Source organism: Centroberyx affinis, unplaced genomic scaffold (assembly GCF_046629955.1).
Source record: "Centroberyx affinis isolate AG114_WGS23_722 - 3 ecotype Tasmania unplaced genomic scaffold, CSIRO-AGI_Caff_v1 ptg002780l_1, whole genome shotgun sequence".
Taxonomy (NCBI): Eukaryota; Metazoa; Chordata; class Actinopteri; order Beryciformes; family Berycidae; genus Centroberyx; species Centroberyx affinis.
This window is the reverse complement of record NW_027280935.1, coordinates 24,682-44,814: the sequence shown is the minus strand read 5'-3', so window position 1 is coordinate 44,814 and position 20,133 is coordinate 24,682. Positions and strand designations below refer to the sequence as shown.

General features: G+C 43.2%; 3 protein-coding genes across 3 annotated transcripts; all 3 read left to right on the top strand.

Annotated features, from left to right (window-relative positions):
- The first annotated feature begins 290 nt into the window (after positions 1-290).
- On the top strand, positions 291-2,015 carry cbln20 (cerebellin 20). Its single transcript, XM_071535895.1, has 4 exons — positions 291-297; positions 564-656; positions 792-932; positions 1,148-2,015. The coding sequence occupies exons 1-4, from the start codon at positions 291-293 to the stop codon at positions 1,579-1,581; spliced, it is 675 nt and encodes a 224-aa protein (XP_071391996.1). The 3' UTR covers positions 1,582-2,015.
- A 3,608-nt stretch (positions 2,016-5,623) lies between these two features.
- On the top strand, positions 5,624-9,664 carry cbln18 (cerebellin 18). Its single transcript, XM_071535907.1, has 7 exons — positions 5,624-5,740; positions 6,610-6,715; positions 7,683-7,862; positions 7,982-8,113; positions 8,308-8,399; positions 8,502-8,582; positions 9,147-9,664. The coding sequence occupies exons 2-7, from the start codon at positions 6,613-6,615 to the stop codon at positions 9,273-9,275; spliced, it is 717 nt and encodes a 238-aa protein (XP_071392008.1). The 5' UTR covers positions 5,624-5,740; positions 6,610-6,612; the 3' UTR covers positions 9,276-9,664.
- Positions 9,665-13,064: 3,400 nt separating this feature from the next.
- tagln (transgelin) lies at positions 13,065-20,045 on the top strand. Its single transcript, XM_071535894.1, has 6 exons — positions 13,065-13,187; positions 16,685-16,724; positions 17,711-17,896; positions 18,390-18,561; positions 18,833-18,935; positions 19,134-20,045. The coding sequence occupies exons 2-6, from the start codon at positions 16,713-16,715 to the stop codon at positions 19,270-19,272; spliced, it is 612 nt and encodes a 203-aa protein (XP_071391995.1). The 5' UTR covers positions 13,065-13,187; positions 16,685-16,712; the 3' UTR covers positions 19,273-20,045.
- Positions 20,046-20,133: the final 88 nt, after the last annotated feature.

Below are 20,133 nucleotides of genomic sequence, written 5' to 3'. Positions count from 1 at the left end.
AAGCCCTGGAGGGCGTGTGTGTGTGTGTGTGAGTGTGCATGTGTGTGTTTGAGAGAAGCCCCCACTGATGAAGAAATGCATGAGTCTCCAGGTATACAGGCGTAGGGGCAAACAGGGAGGAGAAAGGAGAACAAGAGGGAGGAGCAGTATCAAAGGAGGAGGAATGAAGTTGAAGGGAAAGGGAGGGGCTCTATGTAAAGTATATAACCCTGACTTTTGTCCCTCTGTTTGTCTATCTCACCATCCGTCCTTCTGACCTTCTGCAACCATCATCGTTTGCCAGCTTCAACATGAGAGGTGAGACCAGAGACGCTTACAAGTTGCAACTATCGCAGCATAGCATGTAGGAGGGAGATGCTTGGAGCTCCACAGAGAACTTGGACTCCAGAATGACTTGTAGAAATTAGTCTAGAAATAGATTCAAAAAAGTAAGCGCTGTGACAACAATTCAGGTGTCAAATGTCCTGATGGAAAGTGGAGGCATAGTGTGAAACCAAAGACCGTATTTTAAGACATAATTGTGAAGTACTGAATGGTACATGCTTGTGCTCTCCTCCTCTCAGCCATTACATTCCTGTGTCTGCTGGGAGCAACTGTAGCCCAATATGACTGGGACGGTGGGCAGGGGACAACTAAGCCTGGAAACAATGGAAATGGTGAGGGGTTGATGGAGAAATAAGCTAAGCCTGGGTTGTCTGTATGTACATAGTTGCTGTGTATGCACATATGCTCATCTGCACAACTTCAACCTGGTGTTATTTGTCTGTATATGTTTTTGTGCGTGTATTTAGTGTGTCTTACGGACAGCGCGTCATGCGGCTGCTGTCTGATGCAGAAGCAGATGTATAGGATGGAGGCGTTCTTTAACCTGAGCCTCAACGTGTTGGAACAGGATTTGGAGAGAGCGACGGCGACCCTCAACAATATCAGAGGTGAGACACATATCCATGAGAGTCACACAAACCACAAGAGAGTCACAAGAGAGTATTGAACATCATGAAACACTCTTGCACACACCTCACACTCATACAACACCAACCCTGTCACACAGCCCGATCAAGAGCTTTTCCAAATGTTACCTAAAATGGCGTCCAAATCAAATTGATCGTGACCTAACCGTATTATCCCCTCTCCTCTCCATCTCCAGACAGCCGCAGTGCCTTCTCTGTTTCTCTGGGCAGCCTCGACGAGCACATTTGCGTAGGTGTGAATCGTGAAAAAGCAGTCATCGTCTACAAACATGTCTTCATCAACCTGGGAGGTGGCTACAACACGACCACCGGTGTCTTCACTGTTCCCCGCTCCGGTGTCTACAGCTTCGCCCTCACCGTCTACAGTGACGCAGGTTCTCCCGGTAACAGCCTGGACGCTTGTGCCTCTGTGACTGTGAACGGCGTGGTGATGGCCGGGCCCAGTGACAGGAACTTGCAGGACCAAGAAGACAGCGCCACCGTTGTTTTGGCCCTGCGGCTGCAGGCTGGCGATAGGGTGGCCGTGGAACTGCCCCCTGGCTGCTACCTGTGCGACAACAAAGCCCACTACAATACTTTCACTGGCTTTCTGCTCTATGCTACCAACTAAGCTAGGGAACAATAGCTGCATCGCGCATTGTACCAACTCTTGACCTATTGACAAGGTTAAGGTCTGATAGATCAGGTCATTCTATATTGATAATTGTACCTTGTGGCCCCTAATCTCTTATTCCTGCCATGCTCTCCCCTATGCAACATCCTTCCATCCTCAATTTGCTTGTTTCTATTCCATTATGTTCCACTATCCTTTCTAAGATGAGGTCCTAATTACCGAGATTATGTTACGGACCTTTCAAAATAAAGAAGTTCTTAATTCTACTGCCATCTGCCATCCTCTGACTATCGTCACACCTGATTGATGTCACACAGCCTGACTAGCTTTGTTTTTGTAACAGCTGTTCATCTTTTACACATCTTTTACATCTTTGACATGATCCTCAATCATGTGATGTACACTGTAATGGAAAAATGCTAAATACCTGTGTGTCTGTAATTGAAAATAAATCAGGATTTTATGAAAAGTTGTTGGCATTGTGAGTTACTTTGTATTAATATCCACTAACACAATAACAAATAGCTATTGACATAATTATTAAACATTATTGACGTTACTTGCTAGCTTGAGCCTTCTGTTTCTAAAATTGGAACTTTTTTTGGTTGGAGCTCCTTTTTTTTTATTATTTTACATTCTACAGATGTGACATACCAACCAAATATCTGTATGAAATGACAGAAGTGCAGGTGACTGAGATAATCTAACAAATATATGACTTTCTACAGGTCAAGCAAAAAGCATGAACACTGACATTATGAGTCATTCCAAATATCATGCAGTTCTACCAACCATAATGCTTTGGGAGCTCTAAACGTTCCTCTCTGCAATCACATCACATCAACATCAAAGCTCAACCTTTGAAAGCAAGCTTATATTAGTTGGTCCTTGTCCTGACCACAAAGACAATGCTACAGGTGGCACTTGCACTGAAAGCGAACTCAGGATGAAAATACCAGTTTCATCTTCATATCAAACAATCTCAGAGAGATCACTCTGCTTTTATTGCCACAACTACACGCAGAGCCAATCACACAATATCACCTGAATCTCAACTCAGGCTTTACAGCTCAGAATTGACACACTCAAAGCCAACAGCACGTTAGAAAAACACCTATCTGAATATAATTTTGGAATCCGTTTAAGTCACCTCTAACAACTGAATGCCCTCATTGCGTATTTAATATTGCTATGCCTATCTTTTTTTGTTATTGCAAACACATATTATTCTAGGCCTAAAAAACATATTTTAAAGTGCAAAATGCCTCTGATTGCCTGCAATGCCCCAACTTCTACCGTATGAGTCAGTGGGTCCTATTCTGACAGATCAGGAGTAGAAAACTTTCGGGGTCTTCGTAAACCATGACTTTACTTTACGAGGCCTTTGAACAATAATGCAGCGCAAAAATACGAGAGTACGGAAATATCGCCTGGACCTTCGTTTGGATGGTGAGTGATTCAAGGCTTATTTCAGGCTTTCAGGCTGTGTGACATGCGGTGCGCTTGCGGCGTTCCAAAAAGCTGAGATGTTTGTATCTCAGTGCGCCATGGTCGCGGTCAGTGCGCGTCGTGACCGCATTGCCCTCGCGTTTGCGTGCGTCTGCCGCGCGCCCCCAGTAAAGTGAATGGATTTGAGTGCGCAAAAGACGGCATGTGAACCGGCCCCTTATGGGAAAGAAACTAAATTCTAACAATTACAAAGGAATTACAAGGTGCAAACACATATTATTCTTGGCCTAAAAAACATATTTTAAAGTGCAAAATGCCTCTGATTGCCCACTGACTTGGTATGAGTCAGTGGGTCCTATTCTGACAGATCAGGAGGGGAAAACAACATTTTGGGGTCTTTGTAAACCATGACTTTACATTACGAGGCCTTTGGACAATAATGCAGAGCTTTACTGCTAAAGCGCTATAGATAAACTGAGGGGAACACTCACTGTGACAGTGCCATGTTGACACCTTCAAAACAAATGTTTAGGTTATTATGGGGGAATTTTGGGGCTTTGGTAAATAAATAAATGACAAAGCCCTTAGACTGTGGGGCAGTAAAGGTAAAGTTAGTGATAGCATCATCATGTATCAGGCTCTGGCTCAGGGGCCCCCTGAGCTCTTGGGCCCCTGGGCCTGTGCCCGGTTGGCCTGTTCAGTAATCCATCCATGATCAGAAAAGGAGGTGTTCCTTTCAAACTTCAAACATCAGCTTATGGTTTGAAATCATTGAACTGAAGGCGGACCTGTGCCGTGGCTCCATCCTATCCTGTTATATGGGTCGTCTCAAGGATTGGTCTGTTTTGGTCCGATGAGGCCGAGGCAGACATAAATCAACACCTGATACACCCTGGCCTCCATCTAGCTGATAAGAAGCTAAGAAGAACCAGGTTGACTGGCTGGGGACTCCATACACGCAGGTGGCTGTCACAAGAACACAGACAATGCACGGCCCCTCGGAGCAAAACAACTTCAAAAGTGTCAATATAGGAAACACCCCATTATCTAATAGGACCAGAGGACCAGGGAGGACTCTCACAAGTGACTGTGCAGCTTCAGGTCACAAACAACCACTATAGAGATTAATGAGAGCAGGGACAATCGTGCACATGGACCAGCACACAGCTGACTGTCATTTTGCAGTGAGCTCCTTAAATATTTAGACAGCAACATGTTTTTTGATGTGTCACTTCCATTCTCGCATTAGTGAGTTTATTGTACTTTATTTATTATATAGCTACTTTATTTATTTATGTACTTATTTAATTATTTATTTCATCTTCTATGGTTATTTTATGGTATCAGGAGTTTCTGTGTTTTTTTTTCTTTTTTGCCTGTAGTAGCTGCATGGTATTTTAAAGATTTTCTGTAATATGCATATATTATATATTATATTATATATTATTCTAAAATAGAAGAATGAATATAGAAGAAGAATGAATATAAGTAAAAAGGGTCTGAGTTATCAAACCAGTCTCAAATAATTGCACACGATATGTTATGTTACACAGACCACTGTATGTTATGAAAGCACAGAATACAATCTCTTTACCTCTGAAAAAATTTGTTTAGACATAGGAGATAGGCAAAAGCTGTACACAAAGAGACAATTTACAGTCCTATGTGGACAGCAATCGTTACAGTCAGCTCAGTTAGCAAGGGATCCAAAAACAACCGACATCTCTAAATCAGTGTATTCTCTAACGCTTTGTGTGTCTGCAACAAATAGGAATTGCTTGGATGACTTTGGGAAATCCAATTCACATCTTCCTTGAAACATGTCAGTGCAATGACACTATCCTAAAAAACAAGAAACAATGGTAGATAACAATTAAAAGACGGTGGTATCCCTAATGGTAACTCTAGAAAACAAAGAGGGAAGCAGAGTCTGTCCTGTTTCTTGGCTAGCTTGGTGAGCGCTTATCGTATTATTGTGGCCCTGCAACCCAAAATCTTTTGACTCACTTTGCTCTGGAGTCCAATTTAGCCAAGCGGCTATCTCTTATCTGGAATCACAACAGACAACAATCAGCACCTGTGGGTCTCCAACAATGTCAGCGGGGAAGGAAAGTAAAGGTAGGGAGTGTCTCCTCCCTGAGAACCGGGTGATGCTGTATTCTGGTGTCAGATCTGGGCCTTTTCAGATGGGCCGATAACACTGTTCTATCAGTTCCTTTCTATTTTTCTTCTCCCCTGTAGACCATTACATACTCTGAGACCCAACAACAATGTTCTCCATATCAGTCCCATATCTGAGTGGCCAGTGTCCTGTGGGAGGAGAGCAACCAGACACCAGTGTCCTAATAAAAGCTATTATGGTCCACACAATAGTCTGCTGAAAGGCACAATGCGATCGATTCTTGCTCTTTCACACCAAAGAAACCCAGGGTGTTGCCTCTCATTGTGGGAGGTATTGCCGTGTCAGTGTTTTGGCTGTGAAACCTGCATGTGTGTGTGTGTGTGTGTGTGTGTGTCTACGCGTGATGGAGGCGGAGCTGCAGTCACTTACCTGTCGAGGGGAAGATCACCTGATGTGCACCAAGAGGAAGTCAAAACCATCCCCTGCTTAAAACTCTTGCAATGACCAAGACTCTCAGTGTCACCAACTCACAGGGATTTGGCATAGACTGTCTTTCAGAACAAGGAGAGCAGGGGAACAAATACAGTAAGTTTTATGTTGCTATCCTTGTGTAGAGCTTGTGCATTCAGCAATAAAATTGATCACAGAAATGTATCCATAAACTAGTCACTCCAACCAGAAATAAACCGTAATCTATCATTTTGACGTTGCAATTTATCAAAGATGATACAGTTTGACAGTGATAAGGCATTGAGGAATTAGTGTCTTCCCTTAAATGTAAATGGTCGGTGCTTTGATGGATTAATAGACTCTGAGAAAATGTATAAATTTATGAATTCATAGCCAAAATTTAGGCTTCTCTTCTCTCTTGGATATTTCAACTATTTACTGATTGGGCGATGTGATTTACTATGTAGACCAGCTATGTTTTGAGACTAAATCTTTCCAACCAATTTCAATATATTTGAAAAGCAGTAATACACAAAGGTAATTTTCAAAATGTAATGAGTTATAGCTTTGGATTGGCTGCCTCAAATTATAATAAATGGAGTAATAAAATGGATTACTCAAACTCAGTGATGTAGAATCTGTAGTTTCTGTTACTTTTGGATTATTTTATCTTCAAAATCTATAGAATATGGATTATTCTGAATAATATTACCATTTAAGCCGATTTGACTGATACAGGCAGTTTTTCTACAAACATTATTTCAAATGCTGTGCAAAGCTGTTGTTTTTTTTAGCAAAAATTCACAGTTAAATTGCCTTTTAACCCTGAGAAATCCAGCCTAGGATCTGTAATTACTGTTTTTATTCAGCAGCTGTAGCAGTTTGTTTTTGTTAGTTTCTTAATGTAAACCTGTAACATGTAAATTACCCCCCACCCGACACAAATCATCTAGTCTCTATGGTTCCAGGTGCATATTAACCCATGACTAAATACTTCTCCTCAGATTATGAAGTTGGTTGCATTGTCGGTCGTGTCCCTGTGGGCGGCGCTGTGTCTCTGTGCCAGTGTGGAAGCTCTGTCTACCTATGAAATCATGAAGCATGCGGCACGTAAGTCACACACACACTACCACATCACTTTGGTCCTGTTTTCTACTGCCTTAATCTTACACTAACCCACTATGAGTATGTATTGTACAATTTTACATTATTCAGCCTTAATTCTTTTTGAAACTGTTTTGCATCCCAGACATTATTTTTATTTATTTTTTTTTACTTTAATTTACTCAGAGAAAGTCGACTGAGCATTGCCTGCTACTTTGCAGCAACACCCTGCTTCACCATCATACAGTTACATAATTTCCCTGAATCCTATGAATTCCCCTAACTTAAAGGTTTCCTAAGGTGTTGATGAAAGTTAGCCTTATTTTCCAGTTTGTCCTGTCTACCTTACAAAATTGCTGTGGATGTTTACACACTGTTATCACACAATTAGCGAAAGTGATATGGGGTGTGATTTGTGGCATCTCTCCAGAGAAGTCGTCCAACAGTCGTTTCTCTGCGGCGTGTAACAGTCACGCTGCCGTCATCGCCTTGAATGGAAACTAAGTAGACACCATTCAATCCCATTCATGATATTGCTCGTCATTTACGGTATCAAATCCAAACTTCAGAGACAGTAACGTTAATCCATGAAGGGGGATTTATGTGTTGAATATGTAGGAATAGAATAGTAGTATAAAACATATAATAAACATTTTATACGTGAATGAAAAGTAGTCTCTGTTCCGCTTTTTCAAATCAATGCGCTCACTCACTTTCACCTGAGAAGTTGGGTTCGTTTACATCGGAACTACCGCGCTACAAGGCCAATCATCCGCCTGTGTTTATCCGCCTGAAAGTAGTCCGTGTGTTACCATTCCACAATTTGTCCCCCAAATTAGTCGGAGTCACTGATAACAGCAAGCCAGTTTGGTCTCCACTCTGACGCCGTTTCATTTTGAACTTCTACCCTTCCTCCTCTCTTCCCCTCTTGTCATCGCCCCCGTCTCCCCTCCATCCGTCCATCGCTCCACAGTCACCTATAAGGGCCCCTTGCCCTGCGGGGACTGGGACTGCGACTGTGCCTTCAACCGCCAGCGCGGCTGCTGCTGCGTGGCCACCCAGATGTACCAGCTGGAGGAGGCCACCTTCGTCCGGCTGGTGAAGCTGTGGCAGAGGCTGGAGACACTGCAGACCGGCGTCAAGGCGATCACAGGTAAACACACACACTCACAGACAGGTGCACACTCATTTTTTCATGCTATATGTCACTGAAGCCTCTCTCTCTCTCTCTCTCTCTCTCTCTCTTGCTCTCTCTCGCTCTTTCTCTCTCAGAAAACAGTCAGATTGTCTTCAGGGCCACCATGGTTCCCAGTGCAGGCTGCTTTGGTCCTTTCACCACTAATGTTCCCATCGCCTACGGTAACATCGGTATCAACGAGGGCAATGGATATAACGCGGCTCTGGGTAGGAAACAGACACACACACACACACAAATGTTGTTGAGGGTAAATTCAATGAACTTGTGAAAATGTTATCCACCTTTTTGAGTTCATAGTACACAAGGAAGTAATATTAATCATTGACCAGAGTTCATAGTTTAGGGTTAGGGTTACTTTACCTCTACATCAGTCCCACTAACTCTCCCTCCGCCTTTCCAGGTATCTTCACCGCCCCTCGCTGTGGTCTCTACGTCTTTTCCTTCACAGCGTACTCCAACGTAGGAGAACCCGCTGAGCGCCTCTACCACAAGGTAAACAAACCGGACAGACTCAACAAACATCTGATTTCAGAAAAGTGTCAGACTATATAGTGAGTCTTTTGTGTATTTTTGTGTATTATGTCGTGTCTGTAGGTCCAGATGATGAATGACGGGGCAGTGGTGGTGTCTATGTGGGAGGACAACCGGGAAGACTCGGAGGACAGCGGCACTCAGGTACAACACCTGCACTGTTGACAGTAATCTGATTACATAAAATGGCAATTGTCATCTGTTAGATTTGAAAACAAACCCAGTGATCAGATTACAAATTGTAAATAAATACATAAATAGGGGATTTCTAGTTGGAAAAAACATGTCCAAAAGGGAAAAAACAAGTTGAGAGATAATACACACTAATGAACATAATGGTTGATATGGGTTGTAAATGATGGTAATACTAGTCACATTTTAGTCTGTAAAATGGAATGATTGATGTCCAGATTTTGGAAGTACAGTGGCTGGTTAAAGTAAGGCTATTATGTTACTTATGTTACTGAGTTTCATTACTCCAGTGGATTACACATACATTTTTGAGGAGGTAGAATCAGCATGTCTAGGGCAACATTTAAAAATGAAATCAGGTGACTTTCTCATCCAAGCAGCCATCCATCAAAAAAGAATACAATAAAGTTGTCAACTGCTGAAAATACTATCTCATTGAAATGAGTGGCAATGTACACCTATTTAGCAAAGAATGTCATTACACACCCATTACTTGTACAATGTGTACGTCCTCAGGTGGTGTTGGTGCACATGCGGAGAGGCAGCCAGGTCTACATGGAGCTGGTGTCAGGCAGGCACCTCTGTGGAAGAAAAGAGTACAACAGGTTCTCTGGGTTCCTCCTCTACCCCAGCGAGGAAGAGTAACACACAAACTGGAGACCGGAGCTTCTTAAACGTTGTCACCCCAGGACCTAAACCGAGTACATTTATCCTTGCTCAGCTCTTTTGCTCGCTGTCATGTGTTGACCCACCAAAAGTAGGTTCGCGATCCATTTTGGGTCAAGACCCGTAGCTGAAGAACCCCCCGCTGTAGAGAAAACAAACATAAGCCATACACACACATAGACTGGCGCAGGCACATATGTATGCACACACACAAAATCAAACACAAAGCAGCATGCGTAATGTATTTTTCCACATCAGGAAAACAGGAAGGCTCTCAAATGCACATCCAACATTAAAACATAAATAAGAGCACACTTGTGAATGCACTACACAACGAATGATGGTCTGAAGTGTGAAATAGTTTTGATTTGGACATAATAAAAGTTGATTTGATAAATTACGGAGCTTTATTTGTCTATTTTGTATTAATTTTAGCCTGCCTGCTATACACACACACACACACACACACACACACACACACAAACTGGAATGGAATGGTAATGGAAATAGGTAGCAGTCAGAGCCTTAGATATGATTTGGGAATGATAACAGTGGGCCTATGCCATAAAGCTGCTAGGTATTTTGCCTATGACGATATTGTGCCACATTGTAAACAAGTGCCTTCTATGGAAGCCCATTATAAATTATTACAAACCACGGCCAGGCTGGGAGTAAGTGAGTTCCCTCAGTTCTATAAACACATGGGCTACTGATGTACAAGCTGCTTACACACATACACAAGCATACACACACAAATCATGCCATACCTAAGTCTACGTGCACATATGCACATGCCTGTGTACACACATATACAGACACACACACATACAGACACACAGACTCTTAACTCTCCAGACATTATGAAAGTTTACACATACCAGTCATTCCATTAAGCTTCTATAATTATAGTTAGGCTAGTATTGGCCTGGCAGCATGACATGAATAACAATCCATGTCCTCGCTTTAAATTGACCATAAAGCTAACTCCTATCCACATCCATAAGCTGTAAAATTGCTACCAAATGATATATTGTTTGCCAGATGACAGCAGACAGACTGTGGCAGTTTCTGAGAGGTCAGGGAAGACTAGATGACATCAGTAATATCTGGAGAGCAATGATACAATGGGCTAGGGCTGTATCAATAAACATCTTGACTATATAAAACCCAAGCAGCTGTTTTTATTTTGCTAAATAAGATAATGTTTTGGCATTCAGCCCACTGACCATGTTAATTTTTTTTAATACAGGAAACTGCTAAACTGAAGGAGTGCTATAACATATAAGAGGGAGTGCTATAAGATGGAGTGCTATAACATATAAGAAGGTGTGCTATAACATATAAGAGGGAGTGCTATAACATAAGAGGGAGTGCTGTAAGAGGGAGTGCTATAACATAAGAGGGAGTGCTATAAGAGGGAGTGCTATATCGTGGTTATTGGCACCAGTGTGGTAGGAATGGGCTGCTTATTTTACATTTACAGCATTTTTACAATATCAAACATTAAACAAAAACAAAACTTTGGGTTTTCATTTAATAATTGTGTTTTGGCCCTCCACCAACACAAAATTTGTTCCCTATTGCTAAACAATAAACATCTTTGCTTGCTTTGCTGATATCAAAAATTCAGAGGGATGTAGATTCATATTTAAAGGCAATATATTTGGCCCGCTATAGCTAGCTGCCAGAATATAACCTAGGTAGCTAACTAGCTAGTAAGCTAGCTAACTTCCCAACTAAATTCGAGCAGTCGTAATTGTTGTTCCTACGCTAATTTGATAGGTCTGTGTGTTAGGCCTATCTGAAGTCCTCACTTATATGTTGAAGTGAAAGTTTTCAGAGCACGTGTGGTTGACCCCGTTGCGTCACACTCAATAGTCACACAATTTTGTTTAAAGTGTGGCTTACTTATAATGTCAAAAAACTTTTGACAGAGTTTTTGACTAAACTTACTTAATTACTTACTTGCCAAACTTTTTAATACTCACACGTTCCTCACAGGCTGAGGCGTGATGATGGCTTTATTTGTGTGGAAGTGGCAGGCTGATCTTATTATGATCAATTTGACGTTAAGAGGTGGTGAATATGGCTCAAGACCATGACTACAGTTGGCAAGCCTATATAAATAGGGTTGTCGAACAAGAGTAGATGCAAACGTGTGTCCCATCAACACCGGGGAAGCCTGTTATACCCATAAATGCAGCGTTGTTGGCTCGCAAGCTGCAGACATCTAGTGGGAATTAAATAAACTGCGTCACAACAGGCTGTGAAAGAGCTACAATTGTTTTTGTGATTATTCTGCTGATGGAGGGTTATGATAGACCCAAATCATCACTGCTGACCTGCTTTTTGCCTGTTGCCAAATATTTTAACATTGTGATCACTTATCTCTAATGATCATCGCTGCATGATTGATGAAGCACTTTATTAACTCCCTGCCATTCAGCGTTTGGACCATTTTTAACATTTCTCCGCTTCTTGCAGCCATTTTCTCCTCTTCTTAAGAAAATCCTAATCTTTCTAAAAGTCCTCCTCCCTCTTAACAGTTTCAGGAGTTGTCTTAAGGGCTAAGATGCTTCATGAATAGTTTTTTTTTTATCTTTAATAGGATCTAATCTTATTTTTATGGGGAAATTCTTAGAAAATGACATATTTCTAAGGATTATCTTTCACCACCAGGACCAACTCTTAGTACTAGGAAACTTTGGTAAATATGGACCCAGGAGCGCTGTGCCAAGAGAAGCGTCGGTAATGAGATGGGAATGTTTTACCATCAATAGATGGGATGGGGTGGGTGGGGAGCACACACACACACACACACACACACACACACACACACACACTCATACACTAGGAGTACAGCTGCTGAAGAGTACCGAGGACTTAAATGGTGTTCTCTGCCTGGATGACTCCTCTCCTCTCCTCTGTTTTCTCTCATTTTGAGCATTACCATATCTTCCTTCCTTCCTTCCTTCCTTCCTTCCTTCCTTCCTTCCTTCCTTCCTTCTTTCCTTCCTTCCTCTCCTGTCCTAATGCACACCTTTTGTGCATCACCTTCACTGCCTTTCTTCCTCCTATCATTCCTTCCTTCCTTCCTTCCTTCCTTCCTTCCTTCCTTCCTTCCTTCCTTCTCTCCTCCAACTGCAAACTTCGGTAGAGAAAAATGTGTATTGAGGAAAAATTGTGTTTCCTTTTTTTGGCTTTTGTTGTGCTTCCTACCATGGCATTATTCAGCACCACCTCCTTCGCTCTCTTTTCTGCCTCCCTTGCCTCTTTTTCCTCTCTCCATTCTTTCAATCCATGTCTGCATCCACTCTCTTTCCACATCCACATCTCTCTCTCTCTCTCTCTCTCTCTCTCTCTCTCTCTCTCTCCCCCCTCCCTTGCCTCCTTGCAGTCGGTCTGAAGGAGGAGAGGTGTGGTGAAGGTATTTGGAGAATTCCTGCTGACCAAACCGAAGCCGTCTGGCTGCTCGCTCTCCTCTCCACAGAGCAGCTCTACCCAAATAAGGCCGGGCTTTTTTACCAGACCGAGAGGATGAGAGACGGAGGGAAAGAGAGGCAGAGAGAGAGAGGCGGAGGGGAGAGGGAGCGAGAGAGAGCTGCAGAAAGGCTATGCCCTTTTAAGGATGAGGTTTCCTTTTTCCTTCCCCCTCTCTCCCTCCTTTTTCCTCTCTCTCTCTCCCTCTTCCTCCCTCCCTCCCTCCCTCCCTCCCTCTCTTTGGTAGACTAGTGAAGTCATTTTGCCTCGTCTGGTCCTTTTAAGCCGGCACTTTTTAGAGGGAGGTCCCTGCGAAGCGTATACAAACACTCAGTCAAGCATCCACACTCACCCCCACACGCTGCACTAGTAGCCAGCAGAGGATTGACTCTTCACTTATTCCTTCACACAGTGAGTATGCCTTTCTTTTACTCTTCCATAGGCCGAGGGTCCTGTACTGAGTTTTTGGACAGACAGTCAGGTGAAAAGACAGTCAGGCCTTTGGTCAGTCAAGCGGTCAGTCAGGTGATCACTCAGTCAGTCAGTCAGTCAGTCAGTAGTTTAGAATGCCTGACGTCTTTTCTAGCCTGGCCCCATATCATTTCATATTCATATATAGGACTCCTCAAACTTCTTTGGCAAAATGGTGACACTAGCAGAGGTTGGACTCCTTATATAACAGAAGCAATTTAACCAGTAAAAGGTCAAAAGATCAAGCGCTGTATCAAGACATTGAGTTAAACAGCATACAGCGCTGTCATTGTTTATCATACCTAAGTGTGAAGTTTGATATTGCTGTTTCTCTAACTTATTTGGGTGTCATATCCATCATCTCAGTTACTCATTCCATCCTGTGTGGGCGTACTTGCTGTTTATGAAAATGCTGTTATATACGATATGCTTTATGGGGTCGATCATGTTCAGTCGTCAGTCATCTGTTAATAACTGGACAAAAGATGACTTTATGGAAATGTAGACTCATTGGCTGTTTCTCTGTACCATCACTCTGATATCAGCTGAGGCTTTATGTGTGTGTGTATTGTGTGTGGAAGCAGGTGAGGAGAAGCTGGGAGGTGAGCTGGACAGTGACGCATACCTGTGTAACACTTGCATATCTGTGTTTACGCTAGCAAATGATCCACTGCCATACATGGGCTTTGGATGAGTTCAGAAGCCATGAGGGGTAGACACACTTTCCACTGAAGACACAGATGCAGACAGCTGAGTTACCTGGACAGACTGGCAGGTATAGAAAAACAAGTCACAGACAGGTAGACAGGCATATACATGGAATTGGATACAGAGATATAGATAAATAAGGCATATTCTATGCGTTACTGTCCATAAAAGACGTTCAAACACATCCAAAATTTCCATCGCCGTTACTAGAAGCAGGGCTGTGATGTTTGAAGTGAAGATAACTGGTGAAGCATTCAGGACCACAGCAGTTCCAGTGACTCCAGCAACACCAGGCCTGCAGCAGAAGTCTAAGACAGCTTAGCTTGCTAAGTAGCAGCAACAAGAGCAGATAACACTATCTACACTGCCGGTCAGAGGCAGCACACACACACACACACAGATGGAGCAGAACAGAGAGGCACAGTAGTTCATAAGGCCGACAAATGGGAATTAACCACAGCTGTATACAGTGCAGGGTTCTGGGATTGAGCTGAATCTGATCGCACTATCTACACTGCCATTCCAGAGTCAATATGAATGCAACAGCACAGACACGCAGCAGCAATAAAGCCCTTTAGCATAACCAGAACCATGAAGGGCTCTAGGACTGAGCTGCATCAAAACACTTTCCATACTTCGAGGCTGCTGGCAGCTCTAAGTGAAGCAGCACAGTGTTCTGAACAGATGGCATAAACCAGAGCCATATAATGAGAGGGCTCTGACTTTGAGGGCCTCGCCACCCTACATCAGCAAACAGAGGGACCGTCTTTCAACCAGCGGCCCCCGGGTTCAAGCTGGTGCGTTGGCAAGCATCTGCCCAGCTGAAGTGTCAAGAAAGATCCTAAAGATTTACTAGCCTCAGCTGTTCTGTAGCTGGCTTTGACCTAAGGAGGGGGAAACTGGGAAGAGAATTGGCTCAGTCATGCATCAGATTATTATCTTACACAGTTCACTGGCAGCTTATACCAAGTCATTATACGGTGGTTAGCTGGTTAACTGTAGTGGAGGCAAGGCCACATGACGCCACGTCCCCTCCGCGCTGCCACAGTTTGCCACAGTGACCACAGCCCTCACACTGGTTTCCTGCTCTGGCATTAGGCAGATTTGCCATGGTGATACAGAAACAGAGCAGGAAAAACAGAACATGGAGGGACGGATGGAGGCAATGATGTCATGTTTTGTGGGATACAGTACATTAACAGTTTTGAAAACAGGCCTCCTTTCATTTGAATCTGTGGTCTGTATTCTATTTTTATTCTTTTAATTATTTTGTGCATTTGCCTTTTTGTATTTTTTCTTCTTCTCTGTTATTATAGTAGTAGCAGCAGCAGTAATAGAAATTGTAGTAGTAGTAGTAGTAGTAGTGGCAGTACCTTTATTAGAAGCTGTAGTAGCAGTAGTCTGTAGTAGAACTTGTAGCATCAGTAGTAGTTGCAGCAGTATTAATAGTAATAGCAGGAGTATTAGTATTAATATATTGAATATGGCATCCCTTGCTTGCCAGACCATTGTAAGAAAGTTATGTTTTATAAAAATACATAGTATTGCAAGTTTGTAAGTGAACAGCACCTATTCCTTTCAATAAATATGATAACTAGTAAGACCACTGACTGCATTAGATATGGGAGACACAGCCAGGCACCACAGAAGCTTGTTTATCAGCTGATCCTGAGTTGTTATATCTGGGCTTGGTCCCAAACATAACACCAGATCCCTGGACGCACATAAATACCATGAAAACTAGGCCCCAACGGTCTTATTTAACCTCCAAAGCTATTATGTGATACGCAAATACAGACTGATGTGGGATGTTGCTTCTCTTCTCTTCTCTTCTCTTCTCTTCTCTTCTCTTCTCTTCTCTTCTCTTCTCTTCTCTTCTCTTCTCTTTTCAGGCAGGACATAGAGGGCATTGAGTGCACAATGTAGTGAACATAACCTCTATTTCTTTCTCTGCAAAGAGTTCAGCGTGTATGATTAGTAATTGCGGTCCAGATAGTTGTTTATGAGGCTGAGGACTGGGGGCCAATGGAAAAAAGGACAAGTTAACGGCATACCAGACAAACATTGCTTGGTAATGATTCTATAATGACGCATATGTCAGCGAGGGTAATGAGGAGTATGAGTATGTATGTGTGTGTGTGTGTGTGTGTGTGTGCAAGAGAGAGACAGACAGTCAGAGAGAGAGAGAGAGAGAGAGAACATATCTAAACTTGTGGCTGTGTGTAAGTGAGCATGTTGCCCTGCATGTGTGTTTGGTTTCTTGGGGTCTGGAAAAGCACCAGAGGGAATGCAGTGAATATTAGACTGGGTTGGTGGTGACAGTCTGCGGACAGTCTGGGCAGCAGTCCATTAATGCCACTGGCACGTAGACTTCAGTATGCAGACCTGTGCATCTGTCTGTCAGCAGTGTTGTGCTGAGTGGCCTGCACATTATAACTGTAAGACGAGGTAGAAGAAATCACGTGTTAACCCGGTCTTGGCCCAACTTGGCATTCTATCACGTTATGCAATGTAAACCGCAGCAAATACCATGAGTGAGAAAACCCATCGACCCATGGAAAAAAGCATTTTCTCCCAAAATTGAGAAAGAAAAGTTGTGCATGGTTCACAAATATTACTTCATTGTTGCCCCTGGAAACATCCATCCATCATCTCAGACCAGGGATGAAACTCATCAGGTCAGCTCCTGGTTTTAACCTTTAACATTTGAACTTTGAACCCCCCCTCAGGAACAAGTTGAAGTGACCTGACACCAAGATGGCAACAAAGGTGACGGTGCAGACAGCACTTTGACATGGGCTTTGCACTTGGCTGTTGGCCCAAAAGCAATACAATGGCAAAAATGCTGGTGTGTGTGTGTGTGTGTGTGTGTGTGTGTGTGTGTTGACAGAGAAAAGAGAAAGAGAGAGAGTGTATTTAAGTAATCAAGTATGCAAAAATCAGCTGGCTGATACAGAGCTCCTATTGTACACCACTTTGCCTCAGACACAGGTCATGATACGGCTAATTGGTGTGCATCTGGAGACACAAGGCTATTGATGCAGTTTGTCTCTGTTTTGGGAAAGTAAAGGTACTCAACTTGCGTGCTGAACATCTGTGCTTATACACACGCCTTTGACATGCATGTCATCAATGTTTGGATTTCTATATATGCAGGGAGTATATGTGTGTTTGTGAGTAAATGTGGCAATTGTCCAAAGGTATTCGCAAGCCTCTGCATGTTTGTGGCTATAGCTATGTCCAAATACTGGACTGGTGGCTATTGTTTGTTTCAACCAAAACACAACCCTAGTGGAAACTGGGATGCCAATTCACATGCACACAGAACAATGTATGAATGCACTGATAGTCTGATGACAGTATACAAAGTGCAGACCCAAAAGTTGACATGAATATACACACTGCTGTAAGTTGTAAAGAAGGTAGGTAAGGATGTTACCAGGGGAAACTAAACTGCAGAGCATCATATTTCCTCTTCCTCTATTCTGTAGCCAATAGACAATGTGAAAACTTATCTGCAGTTAAATCCCTTGACATATTTATTTTTCTTTGACTTTCTCCCTTAATCCCTCTCACCTCTCCCTTCAATGTATCCCTCCACCCCTGCCTCTCTCCCTTCCTACCCTGTCCTCCTTCATCCCTCTCCCTCTCATCCATCTTCTCCATCCATCTTCTCCACAATCCCCTCCTCCTGCTCCTGTCCTCTATCCCTCTCAATCTTCTTCCCCTTCCTCCATTTCCGTCTCAACTGTCAGGGAGGCATGGCTAACAAGGGTCCATCTTACGGGATGAGCCGGCAGGTTCAGGACAAGATCGACAGCAAGTATGACGTCGAACTGGAGCAGATCTTGGTGGAGTGGATCAGCCTCCAGTGCGGCTCTGGTGTGGGCAAGCCAGAGGCGGGCAAACTGGGCTTCCAGACCTGGCTTAAAGACGGATGTGTGAGTACACGTAGTGTGTTGGATTGATTATTTTTCAGATGTTGCTGATTGCCACCCATGTTTACCCTGAATACCACTTTATGGAAGCATTAAAGCAGCTATTGAACACTTTCCTCCCCAGGATTTAGGTGTGGATGAACTCCTAGATGGTTGCAAATGTCTCTCATCCCGTCCCTCATGAGCATGAGCAGTTTTCAAGTTTCAAGTAATTCAAAGTGATGAATAAAACGTCCATATTCTGTATGTAGGTGGCACCATAGGCTCACACAATGCCCTACTACAAGCACAAAGTCTTTTGATTGTTTTCAGAACAAGTAAAAGAGTAAGTAAGAGTACTGCACATCTATCATGCAGCGGTTAATCTGGTCGGGTCATATTGACCCAATGTGAATGTTATTAAGATGAATGCCGCTAACCTCCCCCTCTCCTCCTTCCTGTCCTCCCCTTCCCTACCCTCTCTTCTACCCCTCGTCCCTCCATCCCATCTCCCCAGGTCCTGAGTGAGCTGATAAACAGTCTGTTCCCTGGGGACAAGCCGGTGAAGAAGATCCAGAGCTCGTCCATGGCCTTCAAGCAGATGGAGCAGATCTCCCAGTTCCTCAATGGTGCAGAGAAGTACGGGGTCACCAAGACCGACATGTTCCAGACCGTGGACCTCTGGGAAGGTCAGAGGGCTTTTCATGGTTTTCTTTCCTTGGTTACTGCAAACACTTTGAGTGTTAGAATGACTTTGAGCAACAAGAACAAATTCTTCTGGAACGTATTCTTTGGAAGAGACGAACTGGTAGGGGGTGAAAGACTTTCACCCCAACCTAGATAGACCATATATTGAAGAATTCTGTTGTAAAGTTCAGATATGATGATGCACAGGCACAGAGTGATCATGATGTGACTGATGCTGGATTGATAGTCTTGCCTGTATGTGTGCTGGGACAGGTAAGGACCTGGCGGCAGTGCAGAGGACCCTGTCAGCTCTGGGCAGCTTGGCCGTCACCAAGAACGAAGGCACCTACAGCGGAGACCCTAACTGGTTCTTCAAGTGAGTCCTATGCAGGAGCTGGACCTTGATTTACCCTTTGGACTCTAGTGAGAATCAGAATTTAGCGAATACTTGAGTTCCGGTCCTAAAATCTGAGCTGAACGTAACCAGTTACTCTAGCAGCTAATCTCTTACATTCTCAAGTTTCATTCCAGGGTATGTCTTTTGTCTTTTGACATTTCCCATGATTTGTTGCAGGAAATCCCAGGAGAACAAGCGGGATTTCTCCGATGAGCAGATGAAGGCGGGGAAAAATGTGATTGGCCTACAGATGGGGTCCAATAAGGGAGCCTCTCAGGAGGGCATGAGCTATGGAAGAGCCCGACAGATCCTCTGAAATCACTGAGCCACAGATACCCAAAACCTCTTCAGCTCCTCGACCCTGACGCCCCTAACACCCTCTTAGAGCCTGTAAGCTTCTTGTCGGTCCACTAAAACTCCTTTTCCGTCCCCAAAACCTTTTCTGCTTCGGAACTCCGCTACTTTCTACATTTCAGTCCCCAAACCTTCCGCACCTCCATGTACCCCTCCTTAGTCTCAACACTTCCCGTGAACCCCTTACATAGAATCTTGCACTGGCGACCATTGCAAAGCTCACCCTGCTTTGTCCTTCCCGCTGCAGGTAGGACGAGTAAAACTGAATCTTTGTAGTCTTAATAATGCCCTAAAACCAGAACCAGTTGCTGTAAAAAGAGCCAATATACAGTATGTAATGAGTTTACTTGCCTTGGACGTAAAAAAAAACAACCCAAGCTAATCTTGTGCCTAAGTCAAGTTGTTCCTTCTTATACACTATGTGGGCATGTGAGAGAGTTTAAGAAAACAACAATAACTGTTTCATCTCTCAACCAATGTGTGAATTATGGAATCTCCTCCCTAGATATAAGAAATAGTTCTGGATTCTGACTCAAACATCAAGATTAAGTCTTAAGCCTACAGAAAGGATGTTTTTTGCAAATTGAGTGGTGATACAAACCGTAGCGTACAAATACTTACAATATATGTTACAATACTGACCAATATTTACCACTTCCTGCAGAATGCTACGCCTGCTGTATCAGCTCCAATATTTTTGTACATTGTCTTATTAAATAATGACTTTGAAATACATCACCGCACTGACTTTGTGATTCTGGGTATTTCAGTTTGATGTGAAGAAGTGTGTGTGTCTGTGTGTTACCCATGTTCCAAACATATG

What these genes read in the sequence shown, in the direction of transcription:
- cbln20 (XM_071535895.1), top strand. An exon ending in GCCTGGAAACAATGGAAATG is followed by an intron (nt 657 to 791) that starts GTGAGGGGTTGA and finishes GCGTGTATTTAG; the next exon opens with TGTGTCTTACGGACAGCGCG. An exon ending in GACCCTCAACAATATCAGAG is followed by an intron (nt 933 to 1,147) that starts GTGAGACACATA and finishes CTCCATCTCCAG; the next exon opens with ACAGCCGCAGTGCCTTCTCT.
- cbln18 (XM_071535907.1), top strand. Translation starts at nt 6,613, where the DNA reads ATGAAGTTGGTTGCATTGTCGGTCGTGTCCCTGTGGGCGGCGCTGTGT. An exon ending in CTGAGCGCCTCTACCACAAG is followed by an intron (nt 8,400 to 8,501) that starts GTAAACAAACCG and finishes TCGTGTCTGTAG; the next exon opens with GTCCAGATGATGAATGACGG. An exon ending in CGGAGGACAGCGGCACTCAG is followed by an intron (nt 8,583 to 9,146) that starts GTACAACACCTG and finishes GTACGTCCTCAG; the next exon opens with GTGGTGTTGGTGCACATGCG.
- tagln (XM_071535894.1), top strand. An exon ending in GACCGTGGACCTCTGGGAAG is followed by an intron (nt 18,562 to 18,832) that starts GTCAGAGGGCTT and finishes GTGCTGGGACAG; the next exon opens with GTAAGGACCTGGCGGCAGTG. An exon ending in GACCCTAACTGGTTCTTCAA is followed by an intron (nt 18,936 to 19,133) that starts GTGAGTCCTATG and finishes GATTTGTTGCAG; the next exon opens with GAAATCCCAGGAGAACAAGC.